The following is a 16,909-nucleotide window of genomic DNA, read 5'->3' as shown; positions in this document are numbered from 1 at the left end:
GAGGAAAAGAAGAAATCACAGATTTGTCATTGAAAAAAAAAAAAGAGAAAAGAAAAAAGAAAAAAAAAAAAAGAAAAAGAAAAACTGAAAACCATTTCAGATGAGTTAAAAATAGTGAAGGTGTGAGATGCCACCGCCAGCTCGGCACGTTGGAGTGACTGAGTGCCCTGCCAGCTGCGTCCCTGAGTGGGCCCAAGCCCCACGGCACGTGGGGGGCACCCCAAAATGGGGCTGGGCACTGAAACGGGGCAGCCATGCTCAGCTAGTGCCTGGCTGCCACAGGGGCACCTTGTTCTGCTTTTGCATCCCAGAGGACATGGGAATGCTCAGAGAAATGTGGCTGCATGTACCAAGGCAGGCAGGAACCCCGAGAGCAGCTGGGAAGGGCAGGATGGGTGCAAGGGGACATCAGTCCTGCCCTGTGTCTCAGTGTAAGCCCTATTTCTTCTGATTTTTGGCCAAGCAGCAAGTGCTTTCCATATCACCTACACAGTCCACAGATGTTTTCATTCCACAGCTTCACCGGAGGCCAGATTTGGTCCCCCAGGTGCCCTCAGCACATGGCCATGTGCATCCTCACCCAGCTCTGGAGTGAAACCTCCTCCAGGAGCTCCCCTCTGGCTTCAGCTAAAATTCTCTAGCATTGGTGGATAATAAAACTGAGACAAACACTGTCCTGTGTGCTCATCGTGCTATCATTTACTCTGTTTATCTGTAATTGCATGGGAAGGCTTGCAATTAGCATTGCCTTGGCCAGCTCCCACTCTCAGCTTCAAGGATATTTTACTCCCCATGAGATTATTTACCAAAACCTGTTTTTCCCTATCTTAATTTTTTTCCCTACTTAGGCAGGAAAAGGCAGGCCACAAAATTACCCTGCAGCCATGAGACCAACTACCAAGCCAAGAGGACTTGTCTTCACCCCTGCTGCCATCACCAGCCTCAGTGGCTGTGGCACCACAAGCAGAGCCTGGGAGGGGAGCTGGATGTGAAGCCCAGCTCGGCTCAGCTCCCCTAAAAACCCACTGCCCACAAAGGTGCCACGCGAGCTCCAGCAGCTCTGGGGACACCCCAGCACTCTCCAATCAGCCCTTTCTCCCCTCTGAGCCACACTGCCAGCTTAGGAACATTGGGAAACTGAGGAATTTCACCCAATGGGCATCTGTTTTCTCCAAGAATAAACTGTAGGGAAGCAAAAGACTTTTTTAAGGGTGGGGAATCTCAGCTCTGGTGCTAACTGGGTGCCTCTCTCCATCCCCACGCTGACCACTCCCCCCACCTGACAGCCACCCCACATTATTAACAGCCTGGTAAACACAGCCCGGTGGTTATTACAAAGATGCCAAAACCTTACTACTTCTTGTTCCTTCCAGTTAATGTACCATAGCCGAGGATGAATTGCTATTACAAGGAACTAAAAATAAAAATGTTTCAGAGGCTGTAATTGGCTTGTCTTGTTGGGCTTTTTAGGGAGCCAAAGTACCAGTTCCAGGCTATTAGCCCTAAGGTTGTAAGGGAATGGTGTAAAATATTTCTTCATTAAAACCCTACCTTTTCCATAGAGGTGTTTTTCTTTAGGGGTTTCCACCCCTCTTTCCTTCTTTTTTTTTTTTTTTTTATTTTTTTTTTTTTTTTTTTTTTCAAAAGATGTGTGTTATCAAATAAGCTTCAGTTAAAAGAGGGCTTGGAAAGCCCAGGGGTGATATAAATAGAAAGGGCTCAGTGCAGCTGGAGAACCAGCCAGAGCCTTCACTCATCTATTCGGGTCATTTTTCTACAAAACTTACATAATATTCCTCAGTCATATCTGTAAACTTGGGCCATGTTTAATAACCAGCATCAGTTCTTGCTGCCCTCGGGGAGATGGTGCTCTGTGCCAACAAGCACCCAGCCCACCACTGTGGGACAGGGACAGCCACCAGTGGGGGCTGCAGACCCCTGCAAGGCAGCCGGGGTGCCCAGGGTGCTCCCTTGGATGGGAACTCTGGGGTTTTTTTCCCTCTCTAGGTTCTTTGGTGCTACTTGGTTATTAAGAGTTTGAGTGACCATCATTACTCAGTATCAGCAACAAATATGGCAAAACCAAACCCATTTATTCAAGCAAAACCCTTCCTTTGAATGGCAGGAGTGCTCTGCTGAGAGAGGACCCGGCAGCTTGGCACCAGCCATCCTCATGAGGATGGTGACAAGCAAAACAACAATAATTTATGGTCACAACTTGAAAATTGGCTTTATCTGCTACTTGCAGAGCCTGATCCAACTGATGGGAGCAGCCTGGGGCTGCCCTGGCCACCCCCAAGGAGCTGGACATGGCAGAGGCCCCTCTGCAACTACAGCTTGGAGCAGCATGGCATTAAAATAAATAATAATAATAATGTCAATTATAATGATGATCTATCTCCAGATAACACTGCACAGCAGGGGAAGATCAGCAGAAAAATAACAACAGAGCCTTTTACTCCCTGCTATTGCACAAGGGGAAAGATGACATGTTGCTTTGTGAAATAACAACCCAATGGGTATTTACTACTTTGATTTTGTGATTTGAAGGTTGCTGCTAGAAGGCGACTATTTCTGTTAGGTACAATTGCTATTTTTTGATAGTGTCTAGGCAATACCTTGTTAAAAAGGGCAAAACAACAGTTATTAATTACCCTAATTAACCCAATTCATAAGACACATTTGTGTGGCTGTCATGACAACTGCTTTGACTAACTTGCCAAGAATAGCTTAGCTGTCCATTCAAATAAATCCCTGATAATTACTAGTCTAGTTTACTGGGCTTCTGTGATAATAATAATTAGTGCTACTGTACAAAAGGTCGTGCTAAACAGTTTATGAATGATGCATTTCGCATGGTGATTACATGAGTCACACAGCATCCAGCAAACGGACCAGCCACGTTCCCAACAGGGCAAGATGTGATCAGATGGGTGCCTGTGGCTGCCCCGCCTGAGGACCGCACAGTGGGCTGACAGGGTGAAGTCATTAATGTTGGAGGAGAAATAACCAAGGTGAAGTTGGGTATAGCTGGGATGGCCACCAAGCAGCCTCCTCAACAGCTGGGGTGTCCATCCATCCAGTCACAAGCCAGGAAATCATACCCTACTTCTAACAAAAGCCCTGGTAGACACCAAAAAACTTCCAAGCTTGACCTGTTGCACATTGGTATCTCACTTCACCACCTCATTTCCCTTCCCATCAGTGACAGATAACCACAGTTCATCTCTCTAGTTTTGGTGTACTTCCCCATTTTTAGGTTTGAGGATCACCATAAAAGGTGAAGTTGCAAGCAACTCAAGCCAGGGGTGGGCAGCTCTAGCCATCCCTGTCTCCATCCCTGCAAGAACAAACCATCCAACCTGCAGTTTGGGTGTCCCCACAACCGGCAGCTCCAGCACATCCCACGGGCAGCAGCCATGGCTCAGCCCAGAATTGCTGCTCCTAAGGCTGCTATGGGCATGAGAAGAAAGGGCTACCTGCCCCAGCACCTGCCTGCACTCCTGACATGATTATATTACTCTTCACAATAGGAATCCAAGCCCATCAAATGCCATTTTTCCTTTGCTGAGGCTTGTAGGTGAAAACTGATCCAGGGGATTCCCTCTAACTGCACCTAGGTCGAGGTGAAGGGGAATGGGAGTGCAATGTCCTACCACCAACTCTGCAAAATCCTGCCAAACCCCAGGCAGACCAGGACAGCAGGACAAGGACAGAGGCAGCATGCTCACATTTAATAAAGAGGACAGCTGTCAGCTCCATGGAAATCTATGAAATCACCCCATTTAGAATAAATTCCGATTAAATACCACATATGGTCCTCATTTTCCGTCCCTTGTTACCTATCACAAGAGGCATCTGCATGTAAACAGGGTCTTAATCTGCAAATATTTGTCTGCTGCAGTTCTCTCCGCCCTCACCGCCACCTGAACTCGCAATTATTCTTATGGATTGACTTGAAGAGAGCACCAGGCACGTGCCTCGAGCTGCCACACGCCGGGCTCCGCGACCGTCGCCGGGGTGAGCAACTGCCCTGGGACACGTTATGGCTTTGGACTGCAGGCAGCAAGGCCAGATGAATGCTTCAAACCACGTTACACTGAGAAAAGCACTTCCTTTCTCAGCAAATCTGTTCCTAGAGCATGTCCCAGCTCTGTGGAGATGTCAACTCATGAAGCCTGAAGAGCCAGTACAGCTCATGGAGGGGGGACATGGGCTCAAATCCCCTTTGCATGGCAAACAAGCTGTGATGAGGACATCTTTGATCTGGGGGAAGATGGATTTGAACCCTGAAGGGTTTCAGTGCTGGAGCCTGAGCACAGACTCGCCTGGGCACCACCCACAGCCCTAGCCAAGAGCACGTGCTACAAGACAAGGTGTTTCTCTCAGATCAAGGAGGAGAAACAAGGGAAACCTGATGCTGAGCAGAACCTTCCCCAGTTTTCCCAAGTGAAGTTTGCAGCTCTGTTCAATATGTTAGTGCCTAATGAAGGTTTCCCCCATATTCTGCAGGGTATAATCATTCTCTTCCTAATGAGCATGTGTTAATGGCATATTAATGCTGACAACCACTAAGTGCAGAGAACAAGAGATGAACGTATTCCAAAATTTATCTTTTTTTTCTGAACAAAGGAATCCATCACACAGCTGAGTGAGCCCCAGCCCAGCGGGAGCCCAGGGCTCCCACAGTGATGCTGCCAGCTCTGGTCCATGGGCTCACCACAGGATACAGCGCCCGGATGGGACCATAGCTTTGGTCTCTCACTAAACCAACCCCTGCAATTAACTGATGTACAATGAAAGATCTAAGCCCAAGTGTGGAATTTCTCCCCAGACAGAGGACACAGCCGCAGCGGGGGCTGAACAAGACAGCAGAGGAACCGCTTGTAAACGTTTGGAAAAGCGTTTCACCGGGCAGGCAGGTTTGGATGCAGCTTCTAAGCCAACAGCCGTGCGGATTTGATTACTAAATGTCACTAAGCTGGATCCCTGCCAGAGCATCCAGATGTGAATCTGAATATGAAAAGTCCAGGAGGGAGCAGGTGACAGGAGTCGCAGGCCTGGGCACTGAGCCCCCATCCTGCCGCTGACATCCCAGCCCATCTGGTTTTGTATGGCTGGGTTTACATAAGCACACAAGCATGGAAAAGAACACACATAAAATGGGTGGGTTTCCTGTTTTTTTAATCTTTGGCTGTGACAACAACTCCCCAAAACCCCAACAGCTCCCCAAAAGTAGCACCAACATGCCCAGGGACATGCTGCCCACTGCCAGGCACTGCAGGAAGCTGCTCCCACCAGCACATACATTTAGATGTCAAGATCGATAATCAATGCCAGAATCAATAACAGAGAATTTAGCTACATTATAAAAACAGTAAAATCAGCCAATACTGAGAGATGACTATTGAGTCCTGTGTTTTCTATACTCACTTAGTCTAATAATGGTGAATGATATTTTCCAAGTACATTATTCAGCAATAAAATCGCCGAATTATTTGATCTCTTTCTAACCTTTATGATTCTAAGCACTCTTTTTGACCCAGATTGAATGAGGCAACATCTGCAGAGCCTTTCACAAAATTGTACTCAGCGTGCACTATTGTAGGTCCACTGCCAAAGATAAATGTTATTATTTTAAAGCCATCATCCTCCTAATAGATGAGCAAACGCACTGCATTAGCATAGCCTGCAGAGCTCGAGCACGGGTGAGAAAATGCCAGAGGGTTTTCACTTAATGGAATTTTACATACCTGACTTAGGATGGGTTAATGCAATCCACCAACATGGGAATTTTTAAAACCTGCCCTGTGGCTGACACCTGCCATGACAAAAGATGGTATAATCCAACAAGCTCCAGATCCCCGTGAGAACCACAAGGATTCACATCCAGATCTCTGGTGGCCAACCGGGCGTGGAGAGGACCTCACCTACACAGCTCTGACACACGCAGACCTACTCTATTTACCACAAACCTATGTGATCTACTGGGTGTAAGGAGAAGGAGCAGCTGGGGTAACCTCAGCACGCTGAGGGTTTCCATCAGAGGGTGAGTGAAAAGCAATACCTGCCATGCACATCTGTCTGCTGCAGCATGAGCAGTCACCGTGTTCAAGCCTCCTCCAGCCTAACGAGAACTCACCGTAAGTCCGTGTTAAACAGGGAGTCACTTTGAGGATAAGCCCTAATCACTCGTCCAGCTGACATAAGCCATTACCTGCTTCCAGATTTAGACTAGAAACTAGAGGGAGATACTGAAGCAGCGATGCTACAGCCTCTTCTCTGGTGAACCCTCCAATGGGTGCCATGAGCAAGCCCTGCCAAAGCAGGAACAGTGACACTGGGAGCTGTCAATGGCATCAATGTCTCTTTGCTGAGCCCTGAGTGATGCTCTCCTGGGGACTTCGGGGACCAGGACCATGGGGGACCCCAGAAGACAGCCTGCCCACAGCCCTGCAAGGGCTGCACTGCCTGCAGAGCACCCCATCCATTGTCAATTCAGAGCAGGGTTTAATTTAAATTATAATTACACTTATAAGTACACAGATTACAACTATTTATGCGACAAATAAGACCATCCTGTATTTTAATTAACAGAAAATGATTGGAACTCAACTGTAGCCTCTACTGGGAACAATATCTAATCACGTACTGAAGCGAGACCGTGCCCAGCCCCGTAGGCAGCCGGGCAGGGAAGGGGGAGCTGGAAGGCCGGGGGTCCCCTCACCCCAGTCCTCACAAGAGAGTGATCTGAGGGGTAGGAGTAGAATTCTCCCAGGAGGGATGGAGGGGGCTCATTGCTGCAGAGCCTGCAACCTGTCCTTGGGAACAGCCCTGCAGGCAGAGCCTGCAGATGGACACAGGCAGGGGACAAGGAGCAGGCAGGGCTCTGCCCTTGCCAGCTGATGGGAATTTCAGAAACAGCCAAGGTCACCCTTGGTGAGGGCAGGAGTACAGGGACCTGGGAAGACACCTGGCTAAGGAGCTTCTCAGGAGTGACTTCAGGAGATGGCAGAATGGAGAATATGGCTCTTCCACCCAGCTGAGCAGAAGGGCATAAGGTGATTCAAAGGCAATGGGCAGTTGGCCTTAACACTGCCTGTGCCTGTGAACAGCCAGGAGAAACCAGACTGCAAACCACTCAACACAACAGGAGCTAATTTGGAAACTACTACAAGACAGGCCACAAACAGCTTGCAAGACCACCCTTTTGATGTCATTTAAAAAAACAACTTACTATAAATCTTTCCTAATTTAAGGGAAAATCCTTAACCACCATGCAAATATAACTGCAGGAGGTTTTTTTATAGATTCAACAAGCAAGAGATGCACCAGAAATAAGCATCAGAAATTCAAATTTACGAAAAGGAAAACCAGAACAGCCCCTCTACTTTCAGTAAAAGTGAACCATAAAACCCAAACCACTCACATAAAACCAAATTATATATATAGTTATATGACATATTATGTACTTACATAATTATGTACAATGTATTCTTCTATACACACTTTCAATATGCTTATAAATGTTATGTATATTATTTGGCATTTAGTATATAGATAATACATAATGTGTAATATACAGCATGTTACATATAACAATATAATTATGATATAATTATATACAGGTCTTGTCATCAAAGGAGAGGGTTTTAGTGTAAATACAGCTTGGCTACTGCCATCACACACCACAAACTGTCCCTAGTTCCTCCACAGATCCTTGCAGCAAAACCCCATAGTCCTACACAGCCTGGACCCCACTGTGGGCTGGAAAACCCTTAGAAGACCCAAAGTGGTCTCCAGGATGGGGTCACATCCCCATATACCCACCCAAAAACCAACGTGTGCTGCAGTTCAGGCTCCCCAAGTCACAGCACAGCAAGCAGGGCCACCAGCAAGAGACATGGTTAAACGTGAATCACAGCTGGCATGTTTGTCTCTGCTGAGAGGTATTCAAACAAATTTTTCCAAATGACAGCTTGGAGGGATTACATTAGGAAATGTATAATTTGGTTAGGCTGACCTCGGAATGGAATAAAAAGCAGCTGATTTCCATAATGTCAGCCCCCAGTGCTCAGAGAGGTCAGGGAACGTGCAGCGATACACACAACACTTGGGGAGTAGTTAAACCCAGGGATTTGCAGGGACTGGTGATTTCGATTTGGAGTGAGCAGGGAGAGCACTTGGGGAGCTTTGGGCCTCGCATCCCACCAGCTCTGGTCCCCTGAGGTGTAGCATGGAGGGACTGGTCAGCATTGCCCAGGGAGGGCATCGCCAGGCGCTCCCTACAGCTGGAGGCATCGCTCCTCCTCGGGGTGCTCAGAGGGAGGGTGATGGATCCTGAACACAGATGCACAGGCCCTGAAAGGCAGAGGCACTAACCGAAGCCGAGCCCTGTGCTCACCCATCGCTGTGCACATCGAAGGCACAAAAAAGTGCTGAGTTACAGTGACCTCCCAAGGAGAAAACAAGACTGGCAACGCTGGCTGCGAAGGCAGCCTGCGACTAGTCGAACATCATTGCTGATAATGCTCTAATTATTCTCTGCTGAAAATAAGCCTCATTTCAACAGCCTGGCATGTCACACTACTGCAAACTTTCTCTGGATTGGAAATTATCTCCTTTTTCCTTTTTTTTTTTTTCCTGCTCTATACACAGTATTACTCAGAAGCAAGTCAAATCCCTTCCAATTATGTATCATGGCGTTTCCCCAGTGTTACACTAAAGCAAGGCCCTTCACTTCTAAATGGCATGGTTTATAACAAATTGTCTGTTATACCAGACAGAAACTGATTTCCTCAAACCCAGCATATTAAAGTGAGTACATTCATTCTGTGTAACACACAAAATGTGATTATAACAGACACTTTGGGGGCTTTTTAAGGCTAGCAGAGAAAAGGAGGATAAGCTGGAGGGGAAGAAAGAATTGACAAGTAGAGAAATGACAGAGAAAGAGGAACAGCCACGCTGATTTCATTTCTTACAAAACAAAACTCTTTGTGTGTTGTAGAAATGTGCTTTAGTTAACACCACCAGATAGCCAGAGCAAAAACTGTAGGTGCTGCCTGAAACGAAAATTGCTCTATTGTGCTTAGAAAACCATTTCCTACGGTGAGGAGAATGATTTCCAGGTAGTAAAAAGCATATCTGAAACCACCAGGGCCTTATCCTGCAACTGTTGCTTGCGCAAATAATCCCCACTGCCATGAGAAGGCCATACGAAATCAGTGTGAGTGAGGATTACAAGGGAGTGTATCAAGGTTGGGGGATTAGACCCAGATTATCACTAAAACCAGTAATTCCCCATCTTACTGATGGTGGCCACCAGCTCGGGATGCAGTGGCTTGCCATGGCCATGATCCCCAGTTAGGGGCCAGGGCAGGGTCTGGGAGCTGCCAGGCATACAGGTCCCTGGAGGACTTGAGTCTTGCTAGATCGGTGGCTGCTCCACCTTGACCTTCTCCTGTATGAGCTACGAGAGCAGCACTGAAGGAAAGTCATGCCTGATTCCCACCCTGCTCAGGGTGTAATGGCAGTGCTGCTGCTTCCCTTCTGCTGCCTTGACAGAGCCACCCTAGACCTCCTAGAGACAGTCAGTTCATACCAATTCCGCCTTTGGCTGTCCAACCTCTCCAGCAAGGCTCACCCACTCCCATTTCACACCTCCTTGCCTGTCCCATGCCAGGGACCACCCACCACTGTGGCCCCAAGCAACACCAAGGGGCAGAACAAACTGCTGTGCCCCAGGGGATGCTCCCCATTCTGGGGCAGCACATGATGCTTCAGCATGGTTTCACAAAGTGGTGCAGATTTTGGATGTAAAACTGTCTCTGAAACACAGACGCAGCCATGACATGCACGTTGTTTTCTCTTAAAACCACAGAGTCAAAACCCAGGCATGTGTTACCCAAGGATGGCTGCTCTACATGCAAGTCGTGTCCCAGGAATCCTAAAAGCCTCAGCACGCAGACCAGTTTCCACACCATCCCAGTGGAACCTGCATTTTTATCAAGGAAGCTGCCTAATGGCTCCTATCAATTTTGATTTTTAATCTCCTGCTACAGCTTCCAGTAATACACATGCAAAACCTGACAACAAGCCCTTTTGGTTTCAAAGCTGACTTCTCCTCTGGCTCAGCAGGAAAGCCTTCAGCAGTAGCAAAGCCTCTGACCAGCAATGCCCTCAGAGCTCCAACATGTCCCACTCTCCCTCCTGCAAAACAAGTCCAAATGCTAACGGGGGCCAAGCCTCCTGCTGTCAGCCACAATCACCAGAGCTGCCCATAAATGCTTTTTGCCATGTCAGCCTACAGACACAAGGATGCTAAAAGCCACAGGCAGGGATCTCTAGGCAGTACCACAGCCCCCAAAGGACCTACAAACCCCAGAGGGGCCAGAGCCCCCCCAGGACATCCCACACTGCCTCCCAATGCTCTCTTGGCAGCCGTGCCCAGGCACAAGCAGAGACAGCAGCCGAGCCTGGCCCCCACCCAAAGGGAAAAGCTTTTCAAGGGTCATCTCAAACTTTATTTGCATCCTCAGTGCAGGGTTGCAACCCCCGCAGATGCCACAGCTTAATCCTTTCTGGATCAGCGGGGAAAGGTGGGGGCACCAACAAACCCAATTACCACCAGCACGGCACAGCAGGCCAGCCCCAAGACCTGCCACCACAGGCAGCACTGCCACAGCATGGGAGGAAACATGCCCTGAAGCTCCACAGAGACATCCCTGGGGACATTTATTTAAGGTTCCTGACTGTTGAAGTGAATGAGCCCCACATTAAAGACCAGCTACACTGCAAACCCACCACGCTAGGACAGCGTGTATCTGCAGCAGCAGCCACCTACTCCCAGCCACAACCATCATATGCTAAGTGACACCGCCAGCGACACGTTTACCTCCTTATTTTATCTTTTATCAACTGATGCCTTGCGTTCCCATCAGGAAAAGTCACTCCTAGGTAGAGAAGCAGCAATATCTCCCCGATGCTGACACCTCATAAATGCTCCCGGGGGAAATGCCATCGGACTCGTCACTGGAAGTGATTCAAACCAGCCCAGACAAAGTCCCGCTGGATGCACTGCAGGGAATGGATTGGCTCTGAAAACTCTGGGCAGGAGCTGTTATTTATTAAACCATCATCATCACCTGGAGGTGTACCAATAGCACACTTCATACGCATGTCATCACACCGTGACACCTCCTACAGCAGTGATGGGCTACAGTGGGTGCAAGGCTGAGATGCTCCTCTGTGGAAGCATTTTTTCAAGAGCTGCCATGTCACCCTATGTGCCAGGACACAGACTGTCACTGTAGTCACCTCTGAACCTCCTCATCCTCAGGGCTCACTTGGATTTTTAGGAGCTATCAGAACCCACACACTAGTGAGGTAACTTCCTCTGCAAGAGCTGGAGGCATAACACCGGGACTCTGCCAAAAGCCATTAAAGCTCCCACCATATACCAAACTTCCAAGCAGCTGGGATTTCTCCTACCCATGTCCTGGTCCCACCCTTTTGTCCAAAAGCATCCCCAGGAAGCGAGCAGATCCCCACCAGGCCATGCTGCTCTCTTTGAGAGCAGCCAGCCATGAGCTGCTGGTCCCTCAGCAGGCCTGGTGAGCCACGAGCTGCTCTCCTGCTGGAGGGCATGCTTTGAGCTGACACTCCACAGCACTCATTACAAGAGGCAAATTTATTTCTCCAAGCAGAGGTACCAGCTCTTTGCAGTGCATCCCACCTGCAAGAGTGATGGGGAAACAGGGAGAGCTGGAACCACAGGGAGAAGCCACAAGTGCCCCAGCTCCTTCATCCAAGGGTGCATAAGCAAGTTGGGGTCTTTGGAGAGCCCATGTTACCAGACCCGAGCTAACCACTGTGTCTAGGAGGAACATGGGCAGCACTGCCTTCTGCCTGCAGCTGCCTGCTAACCTTATCAGCTGAGCTATGATGCTCCCAATGGTCCTTCCCTCCTCCCTGGCACCACAGACCTCCCGCTGCCAGAGTGCACTGCTGCCTAATGCCGACACTGTGACAGATTTTATGATTGAATTTTGTCTGTGGCAGTGAATCACAGGCTGACAGGGTGCTCGTTACAAAGCACCAGCCAGAGACATGCTCAAGACCCCTCTCCAAAGGACACTGCTTCAGAAAGGCAGGAATTCCTCAGGGACTGCTGCCTCCAGCATCCCAACAGCAATGGTCACCCACAACCTTGGGATGTGCCCCCCAGGCACCCTAAGCCCCAGCTGGTACTCAGCAAAGAGGACAGGCAAATCCGAGCATCCAGGGGCATCCCCCAACACATGATGGGTGATGTTTCCCACCCCTGGCCTGCCCAGGCACAGCGCAAGGAACAAGTAGCTTTGGTAGCAGCTCTTCTGCTTAGAGCCAGGCTTAGCCCGAACTGCTCTGACCCAGACTCGGATGCAAAGTCCCTTTCTCTCCCCATTGGGGAATTTGGTAGGGGCTGAGCCCGCTCAGCTCTATGGCTGGACAGATGCAAGCAGAATATATGAGTGCTTATATCCAAGTCATTTCCATTCAGTTATTGCTAAGAAACTCTATTACAGCTTTTATGCCAATACCAGAATATAAATTGAGCTTTAACTTTCCAGACCAGCACTGGGTCTCTCTTCCCACTTTACCCTCTCAAAGGCATGTGGGCTCCTGGCCCTGCAGCCCAGGAGCCAGCACTGGGCTCTACTGGTTCACCCTTGCAGGAGTTGCCTCCTCGCAGCATCTCAGAGGGTTACCTTGAGAAGGCAACACCACAGGGTGAGAAGCCTGCACACCAAGGGCAGGAGAGGCTGGAAATGCAGGCTGGGCAGAAGGCCAAGTGCCCACAATCTGTCATGGAGATCCTGACAACCCACTTCAGTCATTAAAAGCTGTGTCTCTGCTTTGAGCTATTGGCATTTGAGCTGGGAACACCCCAAAAACTGGGCCAACGTCAGTCCATGACCCCTCGGGAGCTGGCTCTGTAGCCTTAGCAGAGGTTAAACACCAGAGTTAAAGGAGCGTTTTGCCAGCACAAGTGCTGCAGGATCAGGCCTGCCAGCAACAGCAGCCCTTCAGACTCTCACAGAGGGCCAGGCTCTGCTCTCCACAGCACAAGGATAAATCTACAGCAGCTCCACTGTCTCCAGCAGCAGTATTTTGCATTTACACCAGCATATTGAATGCAAAACAGAGCAAGCCATAAATATTTTAGCTGCTTTTTCAGCTTTGTTACTCTGTTCAAAGCAGGAAACATGACAAACCTTTGATTGTTTTGCTTAATACCAAACAATAATTCAAAGAGAGACAAACAAGCGACATTAAATGATGCCTGTGATGTGCAGGAAAGCCGATGAATTAAAAGAAGCTGATGAGGATGGGGTGGGTCGGAGCAGTCCCTTCCCCTCTCATGGGAGTCAGCACATGCTCATCCTACCCAGCAAGGGGACAGTCCTGGCCAGGAGTGCAGGCAGTCACACCAGGGCACCCCACGCTGCTGGAGCACCCAGCACAACCCCCTGCCTCCAGGGCAAGAGCCACCAACACCACTTGCAACCACCTTTTAAAAAACTCCTGCACAGGCAACAAGTGTCTCCTCCGTTGAGCATCACCACACTCAAAACCCACTTTGCAAAGCCACCACCTCCAGCCCTCCAGCAGCAGGGAGGCAGCCTGGCTGGGCCCAGCCATGCCGGCATTCCCACCCGGCCATTTCTGAAGATCTTTTTTTTGGGGGGGAAAACACCCACTCACAACCAGGTGTTCCCCAGAACCCACAAGCTGAATGCCTGTCATTGCTCCCTGCCCGTCCTCCATCACTCCCGTGCTCCGGGATGTCCAACACAGGAAGCCACCACGGGCCTTTTTGCTCAAGGTGTGGCCTTGGGCAGAGCCACCGGCACTCACCTCTGGCAGCGGCATCCCGTTGATGATGAGGTCGGGCTGCTGGGGGCTCTGCCCCGTGAAGGTGTGATGGTAAATGTGGTTGGAGCCGGCGTTCCTGTTGTTCTGGCTCTCCACGTTGAGGAAGGTGCTCTCGGAGCGGCGGCAGCCCAGCGGCAGGGTCTGCTGGTGGTAGTCGAAGTAGTTGAGGGATGAGGTGAGGGAGGAGCAGCTCACAACGTTCATTTTATCCGTCTCTTCGACATCCCGCGGTACCAGGCGGATGTCGTTCTTGCTGATCTTCTTCTTCTTGCTTGATTTCTTTTGATGCCCGTAGGAGTATTCTGCGATCCTGGGGGACAGAATGAAAATGAGTAGCTGGGAGCATCCCAAACCCTGCCCCGCCAAACACACATGCAGACACCCAGAGGGCTTGGCCCCCGTCTCCATGTAGGCTTCTTAGTCATGCACATGACGTCATGTTTTGGGTCTGGTGGCACGACACAGTCACTAGCTTATTTTCATATGTATAATGCTCGCAGGTCAAATAAGAAAAATAATGGCAAGGAAGAAAGCCTCTGGTTTTTTTCCTAGTGTTTGTAATTGCTGATATTTACTTATAAGGAGTAAAGTCCAGCCTGCAGAAGAGAAAAATTGAGATGTTAAAAATCCATGGACTGAAAAGGGTACCTGCATTCATTTCCATGCATAATAAGGATTTTAAAAGTGATTTAATTTGGTCCTCATAATGAAAATTCAAAATGAGTAGCAGATTTTTTTCCCAGTTCATTTTCCATAGCAGTAAATAAAGCAGACCCAGAAGCAGTCCTAGCTGGCAGGCTCTACTCTCTCACACTCCAAAGGCTGTTTGTTTATTAATGCGTTCTCCAAATTGCTGGTGTTTTGACTATCTCCTGATAATACCTGATAACTTGAAATCTCTCCTCCAACCGCAACCTATTCCTCCCTCACCCCCTGACATGAACACCCCCTTCTGCTGGGAAATGCTTTTCCTTCTAGAAATCAGAGAACAACAACTGTGTTTTGCAAGGAGAAATGATCCTTTTTGACCTTTTTTTTTTTTTTTACTCCAAGCTTGTTTTTCTCTGCCTTTCTTTTCCTCTTTGCTTCCCACCTGCCAAAAGAATCAACTGATGAAGTGCCTTGTTTGCCTTCTGTAAAACACCAGAGGAAAGAAAAGTTACCACAAAACATCCCCTGAGCAGATAACAACAAATAGGACTGCACCTTTGCATGAACTGGGTATGCTTGGCTCAGAGTGACTGTGCCTCCTCTCCCATAGGGAGCAACACAGCCCCAGCCAATGCCCCACAGATGAACTGGCACACACACAGCACTGCCCAGCTCAGTATTTCCCAGGGAAGCACATCACATGCTGAACCACAGTCAGAAACACACATTTGAATGTCAAGACTTTGCTCTTCTATTTGTTATGATACCAGCATTTTTTAACAACAAAAAAAAAGTAAAATCCAATAGCTGCAATAGAAACAATGGGCTGAATTAATAATGCAGTTTATCTAGAAAGGCAAATATTGGACAAATACTCTTGTTCCAGAAAGCTAATTGCCTGCACATGAAAATGCCACCAGTCGAACAGCTCTCATAGAGCCTGTTATGTGCCTCATAAATTAACACGTTTTATGAAGACTCTCCAGCAGCTGCCGTGAAGAAACCTCTAAAATAAGGCTCTGCAAAGCCCAAAGGTACCCACCAGGCACGGGGAGAGGCTGCCCCATGGTCAGGGCTGCTGCTGAGCCTACCTGGTGCTCCTCTACCTCTGCAGCTGACTTCTGCTCAGATGCACATTGACAACAGCCCGTGCATCCCCCTGAGCGTGCACATAAATCAGGGGAAGGCAGGGATTTCTGTTGTGCCAACAATCTATATGCTGCTGACTCGTCTAACAATGCTTGATGAAGCCTTAATTGTTTTGTTTACCTCAATGTTTAAGTTTGGCAATGCGAGAGCCCAATTATGTCCTGCAGGCATTCATTTTGCTGTCCTTCCTCTATTGACCAATTATTTAATTAAACTGCACATCATTAATCCCTAAGCCATCACACTAAACCCAGGGCTTATACATATGTGTGGAGCTGTTAGGGGCACCACCACAATGCGATTTTTATCCATTCAGGTCCTATTCTCATTTAATGGGCCGAGCTGGCAAGAAATCTGCTCTCCGAGCTTTCACTTGCAGCGAGACATCCCATAATACAGCACAGACCGACCTTTATTTGCAGACGATTTTTTCCCCCATCGAGTAAAAAAAAGGCTTATAAACGCTGGGGGAAAAAAAAAAGGGGGGAGGGGAGGGGAGGGGTATAAACCCCCAAACCTCTGGCAGGATTCCTGCGTAAATAAAACTTTAAAGGCAGGATCGCCGGGGGCCAGCGCCAGTTTCCAGGGCAGAGCGAAATTAATTCCCACCCCTCCCCTCTCGAAACGAAGGACTCGGTGCCGGAGGAATGGAGAAGTCATGGCTATTTCACCAGTAACAGGATTAAACCATTTATGAGGCATTGCAGCTGCTCTTTTATGGCACCTGATTGATATTCATGTGTGGTTAGCGTTTGTCTCCTAACTTGTGTAACACAGAGAATAGTAAAGGAGAGACAATAATCGCCGGGCTGTTACATATTCAGGGCTGGATGTCCCCGCTCAGCCGACCAGCGCCGGGCTGACCTCCCCTCGTTCCGGCCCCGGAGCACACGCAGCCCAGCCGGGGAGAAATAACGCAGCGCTGCAAAAATCCTCCCTCGCCCCATCGCTCCCGGCCCAACCGGGCGGGAACCGGGGGGGGTTTCAGCACGATGTGATCCCGTTGGACCCTCCGGAGCCGCATCGGGAGCACAAAAGGCTCTTCTGAGCTCGGGAGGCCGGGGCGGCCGCTCGCCCCTGGGCTGCGGGGATGCTGCGGTGGGTTTGGAGGGGGGTTTGTCCCCCTCGGGAAGGCCGGGGGAGCTGCAGCAGACACGGGGGGGGTGCCCACGGGAACCAGCCAGGCCGG

General features: G+C 49.2%; 1 protein-coding gene across 1 annotated transcript in view; it reads right to left on the bottom strand.

The window, feature by feature from the left end:
* PCDH19 (protocadherin 19) overlaps positions 1-16,909 on the bottom strand; it is a 78,704-nt gene that overhangs the window by 36,999 nt on the left and 24,796 nt on the right. The window contains 1 exon segment of the mRNA XM_009997258.1: positions 13,903-14,230. Within this exon segment, the coding sequence (XP_009995560.1) occupies positions 13,903-14,230 (328 nt within the window).

Source organism: Chaetura pelagica, unplaced genomic scaffold, assembly GCF_000747805.2.
Source record: "Chaetura pelagica isolate M959 unplaced genomic scaffold, ChaPel_1.0 scaffold344, whole genome shotgun sequence".
Lineage (NCBI taxonomy): Eukaryota > Metazoa > Chordata > Aves > Apodiformes > Apodidae > Chaetura > Chaetura pelagica.
The sequence above is the reverse complement of the archived record's forward strand: the minus strand, read 5'-3'. Positions and strand labels throughout refer to the sequence as shown.